Source organism: Oncorhynchus nerka, linkage group LG9a (assembly GCF_034236695.1).
Source record: "Oncorhynchus nerka isolate Pitt River linkage group LG9a, Oner_Uvic_2.0, whole genome shotgun sequence".
NCBI lineage: Eukaryota > Metazoa > Chordata > Actinopteri > Salmoniformes > Salmonidae > Oncorhynchus > Oncorhynchus nerka.
The window spans coordinates 7,147,981-7,155,890 of NC_088404.1; the positions used below are offsets into that span (position 1 = coordinate 7,147,981).

Here is a 7,910-nt window from a genome sequence, read left to right on the forward strand (position 1 = left end):
CAATTTTAAAAACAAAAAGTTGTCCTCTGTTCAATGCTGGCGGAACTAGCCTGGTGACTTTGGGATAAACAGAACTAGCTTTCTTGGGAGCGTTAGTTAACACAGCTGCACAGAGCATCGCCGCCTAACCAGAAACTATACCCCATTGTATTACTACAACGGCTCATTTTATTCATGTTGCACAGTCTGTTCATTGCTGCTGCTGTATTTGAGAGAGGAGCTGGCTGTAGTTGAGAGAGGAGCTGGCTGTAGTTGAGAGAGGAGCTGGCTGTAGTTGAGAGAGGAGCTGGCTGTAGTTGAGAGAGGAGCTGGCTGTAGTTGAGAGAGGAGCTGGCTGTAGTTGAGAGAGGAGCTGGCTGTAGTTGAGAGAGGAGCTGGCTGTAGTTGAGAGAGGAGCTGGCTGTAGTTGAGAGAGGAGCTGGCTGTAGTTGAGAGAGTTGAGCTGGCTGTAGTTGAGAGAGGAGCTGGCTGTAGTTGAGAGAGGAGCTGGCTGTAGTTGAGAGAGGAGCTGGCTGTAGTTGAGAGAGGAGCTGGCTGTAGTTGAGAGAGGAGCTGACTGTAGTTGAGAGAGGAGCTGGCTGTATTTACACAGGCAGTGCCCCCCCCTGCTATAGTGCATGCTGTGTAGTATATAAGTGTTGTCATCTCTCTCTCTCTGCAGGCCCTGGTGTGTCCCAACCAGCTCTATGAGGTGGTGTTTGAAGAAGAGATCAGCAACACCAGCATCTCCATCAGGCTCTATGGAGGAGCACTACTCAGTCAGTACACACACACACACACACACACACACACACACACTGCTATTTCCTTGTGCTGTTCATCTGCATATGGTACGTATACACTGTCTCGCACACACACACTATATTAGTGTCATCTCTGTCCCTCCCACATGTCCGTGTAAATTGGATGCTTTATACAAGGCCATCATGTCTATCTCTCTCCCCGTCTACATTACTAGTGCACGTGACTAACTGTAGTTTGAGTCGTCAGAGAGTGCACGTGACTCACTGTAGTTTGAGTCGTCAGAGAGTGCATGTGACTCACTGTAGTTTGAGTCGTCAGAGTGCACGTGACGCACTGTAGTTTGAGTCGTCATAGAGTGCACGTGACTAACTGTAGTTTGAGTCGTCATAGAGTGCACGTGACTAACTGTAGTTTGAGTCGTCATAGAGTGCACGTGACTCACTGTAGGGTGAGTCGTCATAGAGTGCACGTGACTCACTGTAGGGTGAGTCGTCATAGAGTGCACGTGACTCACTGTAGGGTGAGTCGTCATAGAGTGCACGTGACTCACTGTAGGGTGAGTCGTCATAGAGTGCACGTGACTCACTGTAGTTTGAGTCGTCATAGAGTGCAAGTGACTAACTGTAGTTTGAGTCGTCATAGAGTGCACGTGACTCACTGTAGTTTGAGTCGTCATAGAGTGCACGTTAGGCACAGAAGAGCAGGACAAAACATCTGTCGGCCAGATATACATGCATGGACAAAATGGACAACGACAATAAAATGTCCGTGCATGTACATTATTAGGGCGGCAGGGTAGCCTAGTGGTTAGAGCGTTGGACTAGTAACCGGAAGGTTGCAAGTTCAAACCCCCGAGCTGACAAGGTACAAATCTGTCGTTCTGCCCCTGAACAAGGCAGTTAACCCACTGTTCCTAGGCCAGTTAACCCACTGTTCCTAGGCCAGTTAACCCACTGTTCCTAGGCCAGTTAACCCACTGTTCCCTAGACCAGTTAACCCACTGTTCCTAGGCCGTCATTGAAAATAAGAATTTGTTCTTAACTGACTTGCCTAGTCAAATAAAGGTTAAATATATATGTATTAGACGTACTTTTGGTCGTACAGTTCTTTTGGTGCCAAAGGCTCGACGACAGACTCAGACTGGTCCTCGCCGTTACCACCCCTCCACACCACAGGAATTGTATTGAAGATGAGAATTGATTATTATAGTCGCGTTCATTTGACAATAAATCATGTCAAGTCAGTCATTTAATGTTGGGTTGGCGGTGGTCCTGTTCCCTTCAGGGTTCAAATAGTATTTTGTTTTCTTTCAAATAGTTTTTGCTATGTTTTTACTTGAGCTTGCCTGGCACCGTAGAACTAATTAATTTGTCTCAAAAGTTGAACCCAGGTCTGTTTCTCTTAACAGGTTATGGTGTCACACCATAGACAGAAAAGTAGAGAGAGAGAGAGAGAGAGAGAGAGATCTAGTAAGGTTTATATAACAAACCTACTGTGAGATGAACATAAATCCCACTGTGTGGTCTTTATGGAGAGGTAGTGACATTAACCTGGGATCACTGAGGTCATTATGGAATCAAATTGTATTAGTTACATGCGTTGGATACAACAGGTGTAGTAGACCTTACTGTTAAATGCTTACTTATAAACCCTTAACCAACAAATCAGTTCAAGAAATAGTTAAGAAAATATTAGCTAAATAAAATACATTTTAATAAAAAGTAACAATAAAATTACATAACAATAATGAGGTTCTGTACAGGGGCTACTGAGTCAATGTTTCGGGGTACAGGTTAGGTGAGGTCATTTGTACACGTAGGTAGGGGTAAAGTGACTCGTTAATGACTTGGGTGACTGGTGTCTTTGACACTGTTTTTTGTCCTTCCTAGAAATAGATTTTGGACATTTCAGACGGTCCTGAGAACGTCGACATACAGCGCATTCAGAAAGTATTCAGATCCTTTGACTTTTTCCACATTTTGTTGCGTTACAGCCTTAAGTATTCAGACCCTTTACCCTGTACAGCCTCATCTTACTGACACTACAAGCTTGTCACACCTGTATTTGGGGAGTTTCTCCCATTCTTCTCTGCAGATCCTCTCAAGCTCTGTCCGGTTGGATGGGGAGGGTCGTTGCACAGATATTTTCAGTTTTCTCCAGAGATGTTTGATCGGGTTCAAGTCCGGCATCTGGCTGGGCCACTTAAGGACATTCGGAGACTTGTCCCGAAGCCTCTCCAGCATTGTCTTGACTGTGTGCTTAGGGTCGTTGTCCTGTTGGAAAGTGAACCTTCACCCCAGTCTCAGGTCCAGTGGGCAGTGTGGAGAGTGATTGAGATTGGATCTGTTGGGGCAGTATGTGAATTGGAGTGGGTCTCGGGTTTCCGGGATGTTGTTGATGTGAGACATGACCAGCCTTTCAAAGCACATCATGGCTACAGACGTGAGTGCTACGGGTCTGTTGTCATTTAGGCAGGTTATCTTTGCGTTCTTGGGCACAGGGACTATAGTGGTCTGCTTGAAACATGTAGGTAGTACAGACTCGGTCAGGGGGTTGGAAATGTCAGTGAAGACAGTTGCCAGTTGGTCCACGCATGCTCTGAGTACACAACCTGGTAATCCATCTGCCCAGCTGCCTTGCGAATGTTGACCTCTTTAAAGGTCATTATGGAGAAATAGTGAAATTACCCTGCGACTACTAAGGTCTTTATGGAGAGATCTCGCTAGGGGGCCCCCAACCCAATCTCCCATGGCAAAAACCTCCCTCCCTCTAGGGGGCCTCCAACCCAAGGTAGACCGGCCCTGGACCTGACTGTCTAGATTCTAGATTATGGATGATAACATGAGTCCTGAAGTTTTTGTTGATATCGTATGTAGATGGGTGTTATGAAGAATGCCCAGTGAATGAAGATGGGGGTACCGTTTTCAGATTTATAAAGAATGTAGATGGGGGTATATTTTTCAGCTTGATGAAGAATGAAGATGGGGGTATAGTTTTCAGCTTGATGAAGAATGAAGATGGGGGTATAGTTTTCAGCTTGATGAAGAATGAAGATGGGGGTATAGTTTTCAGCTTGATGTAGAATGAAGATGGGGTATAGTTTTCAGCTTGATGAAGAATGAAGATGGGGGTATAGTTTTCAGCTTGATGAAGAATGAAGATGGGGGTATAGTTTTCAGCTTGATGAAGAATGAAGATGGGGGTATAGTTTTCAGCTTGATGTAGAATGAAGATGGGGTATAGTTTTCAGCTTGATGAAGAATGAAGATGGGGGTATAGTTTTCAGCTTGATGAAGAATGAAGATGGGGGTATAGTTTTCAGCTTGATGTAGAATGAAGATGGGGTATAGTTTTCAGCTTGATGAAGAATGAAGATGGGGGTATAGTTTTCAGCTTGATGAAGAATGAAGATGGGGGTATACTTTTCAGCTTTATGAAGAATGCCCAGTGAATGAAGATGGGGGTATAGTTTTCAGATTTATTTAGATTTGGGATAGTAATGTCTCCATACCATTTGGCCTGTCTACCGTGACCTCTTTGACCCCTAACCTCTGACCGATGGCATTTCCTCCCACAGTTCTATCCCTCATCTTGTGGAATGGAGTGTATACACAGGAGAAGGTCATCCTTCAATGAACTAAACTATAACCCATGACCCCCCCCCCCAGGTCTGTCCCTCATCTTGTGGAATGGAGTGTATACACAGGAGAAGGTCATCCTTCAATGAACTAAACTATAACCCATGACCCCCCCCACCCCCTCCAGGTCTGTCCCTCATCTTGTGGAATGGGTTGTAAACACAAGAGAAGGTCATCATTCAATGGACTGAACTATAACCCATGACCTCTGACCCCCCTCCAGGTCTGTCCCTCATCTTGTGGAATGGAGTGTATACACAGGAAGGTCATCATTCAATGGACTGAACTATAACCCATGACCTCTGACCCCCCTGCAGGTCTGTCCCTCATCTTGTGGAATGGAGTGTATACACAGGAAGGTCATCATTCAATGGACTGAACTATAACCCATGACCCCCCCTCCAGGTCTGTCCCTCATCTTGTGGAATGGAGTGTATACACAAGAGAAGGTCATCATTCAATGGACTGAACTATAACCCATGACCTCTGACCCCCCCTCCAGGTCTGTCCCTCATCTTGTGGAATGGAGTGTATACACAGGAAGGTCATCATTCAATGGACTGAACTATAACCCATGACCTCTGCCCCCCCTCCAGGTCTGTCCCTCATCTTGTGGAATGGAGTGTATACACAAGAGAAGGTCATCCTTCAATGGACTCTGCTCAGTGAGGCATGCTACTTTGCTGTCCAGTTTTTAGGTGAGAGCACACATTCTTTTCATATTGGTATTTAATATATAAATTCATGCTTATGCTGCAAACCTATTACCGTATGTATTATCATTATTCCATGAGTCTTATTGCTCTATGTCATGCTGTCCAATCTGCCCACCTTCTTCAGATTGTGTAATACGCTAACGGCTCCCTCTAGTGTTGGAGACATGGTAGTACTGTTTGGAGTCTGGCTCAGATACCGCTGTTGAAACGGCTTAGTTATTACCGATGAGGGATTATATCTCCATGACCGAGTGTCGTCCGTTATCTATCTATCAGTCAGTCAGTCCGTCTCTTTATGTGAGAGAGCGAGGGAGTTTTATTGTTATTTTTGTTTGTTACTGTCGTCTCAACCCTGGTCTTGTTGCAGTTACGTCTGTCACCCTGGTGGAGATGGGCTCGTTGCCCAACGCTGCCGTCCTCCTCCTCCTCAGCCGGGTGCTCTTCCTCCTGGTCACTCTCTTCTATTACTACCACCTGGGGAGAGGACGAGCCAAGAAGATCTGAGATGGAGGGGAGGAGAGAGGACGAGCCAAGATGATCTGAGAGCAAGGAGGGGAGGGGGGGGGCTCTGCTGAGTTTGGTTGTCTGGGAGGGGTGGGTGGGTGCTTTCAGATATTTAAGCTGGGGTTTATTGAATGAAGCGAAATGTTCACAATGTCGCAGCTAGTAATGTAATGTGTAGAGCTGACATTATTCACAGTTCTACATGACAAACCAGCATGGCAGATCTATACATTACATGTATAACGTTCTACCTTTCTGGTCAGGGATGTGGGGGCGGAGCTTATCAGGGAGGAGATGTGGGGGCGGGGCTTATCAGGGAGGTGATGTGGGGGCGGGGCTTATCAGGGAGGTGATGTGGGGACGGGGCTTATCAGGGAGGTGATGCGGAGCTTATCAGGGAGGTGATGTGGGGGCGGGGCTTATCAGGGAGGTGATGTGGGGACGGGGCTTATCAGGGAGGTGATGTGGGGACGGGGCTTATCAGGGATGTGATGTGGGGGCGGGGCTTATCAGGGAGGTGATGCGGGGCTTATCAGGGAGGTGATGAGACGGGAGGTGCTTCCCTGATAAGCCCCGCATCACCTCCCTGATAAGCCCCGCCCCCACATCACCTCCCACACATGGTGGTCTCATTTGTTCTCTATATGGAAATGAGAAAGGGTCTGATTGTGAACTGGGTGATTGTTGTCGTCCTCCAAACACTGTACTCTACTCGTGTGTGTAGGGGGGTTCTGTGTAAAAACAACAGAAAAAGTGTGTATTCATTTGAAGTAATGTTTTTCTTGTACAGTATCTCCCTTCCGCCCAGTCACGTGACTTAGTGCTTACGTCCCAAATAACAACCTATTCCCTATATAGTGCACTACCTTTTGAGCAAAAGTAGAGTCGTATGGGCCCTGATGAAAGTAGTGCACTGGATAGGAAATAAGTAGCTTTTTTTGGGGACCGTTCCAAGATGTACAGAGTCATTTAAAACACTATACTGTATTAGTATGTAGTCATTTGAATGTTTTTTTAGTTTTTGTTGTTCAAATGTGATCTTTTGGTAGTTTCATTTTGAATATACTGAAGTCTCAAGGACAAAGAGTTTGTTAGTTTAAAGATGTTCCATTTTTATGGTGTTGGTTGGTGACATTGTTACTGCTCCTGTCCACTAACGTGAAACCTGTATATCTTTGCTCTCTCTCTCTGTCTCTCTCTCTGTCTCTCTCTCTGTCTCTCTCTCTGTCTCTCTCTCTGTCTCTCTCTCTGTCTCTGTCTCTGTCTCTGTCTCTCTCTGTTTCGTTCAGCTGTTCATTTAACCAGCAGAATGTCCGCTATAGGTAGACTGCTGGTAAGGCAGAGCGGTACAGTAAAACAGAATCGCACTAATTCAAATAAAATATCTAGAACACAGACATTTCAAGTCGACCGTGTTCTATTTATATGATCTGACCTGCTGCCCTTGTCTCTAAACTGAAAGGTGATCTGACCTGCTGCCCTTGTCTCTAAACTGAAAGGTGATCTGACCTGCTGCCCTTGTCTCTAAACTGAAAGGTGATCTGACCTGCTGCCCTTGTCTCTAAACTGAAAGGTGATCTGACCTGCTGCCCTTGTCTCTAAACTGAAAGGTGATCTGACCTGCTGCCCTTGTCTCTAAACTGAAAGGTGATCTGACCTGCTGCCCTTGGTCTCTAAACTGAAAGGTGATCTGACCTGCTGCCCTTGTCTCTAAACTGAAAGGTGATCTGACCTGCTGCCCTTGTCTCTAAACTGAAAGGTGATCTGACCTGCTGCCCTTGGTCTCTAAACTGAAAGGTGATCTGACCTGCTGCCCTTGATCTCTAAACTGAAAGGTGATCTGACCTGCTGCCCTTGTCTCTAAACTGAAAGGTGGTCTGACCTGCTGCCCTTGTCTCTAAACTGAAAGGTGATCTGACCTGCTGCCCTTGTCTCTAAACTGAAAGGTGATCTGACCTGCTGCCCTTGTCTCTAAACTGAAAGGTGATCTGACCTGCTGCCCTTGATCTCTAAACTGAAAGGTGGTCTGACCTGCTCATGGTGAAGCCATTGTCCAGCTGACAGACCGGTATAATGTGTGGATCAGCATCTAGATCTATATTCTGTCTGGTCTTAATGCTGCCTGGTCTTAATGCTGCGTCGGAACACTGAGGGAGGTCTCAGTCTGTCCAATGGGCATAGAGAACGCATACTGTACATGATAGAGATGCCTCATCCTCTAACGTGATATTGAGGGTGAGTTGACGATATGAAGCGCGTCAGGAATAGACATTTTACAGGGATGACCCCCTTTCTAATTCAGCAAGTT

The 7,910-nt window shown here is 46.1% G+C and overlaps 1 protein-coding gene across 3 annotated transcripts in view; it reads left to right on the forward strand.

The window, feature by feature from the left end:
- Positions 1 to 5,913, forward strand: part of LOC115118639 (tumor protein p53-inducible protein 11) — a 100,218-nt gene extending 94,305 nt beyond the window's left edge. For 2 of the 3 annotated variants that reach the window (XM_029647313.2, XM_065022276.1), the window contains exons 5-7: positions 662 to 758; positions 4,979 to 5,080; positions 5,466 to 5,913. In XM_029647313.2, the coding sequence (XP_029503173.1) occupies positions 662 to 758; positions 4,979 to 5,080; positions 5,466 to 5,602 (336 nt within the window). In that variant the 3' untranslated portion in view covers positions 5,603 to 5,913. The remainder of the gene's footprint in view (positions 1 to 661; positions 759 to 4,978; positions 5,081 to 5,465) is intronic. The other variant, XM_029647311.2, reaches the window with a different exon arrangement.
- The last annotated feature ends 1,997 nt before the right edge of the window (positions 5,914 to 7,910 follow it).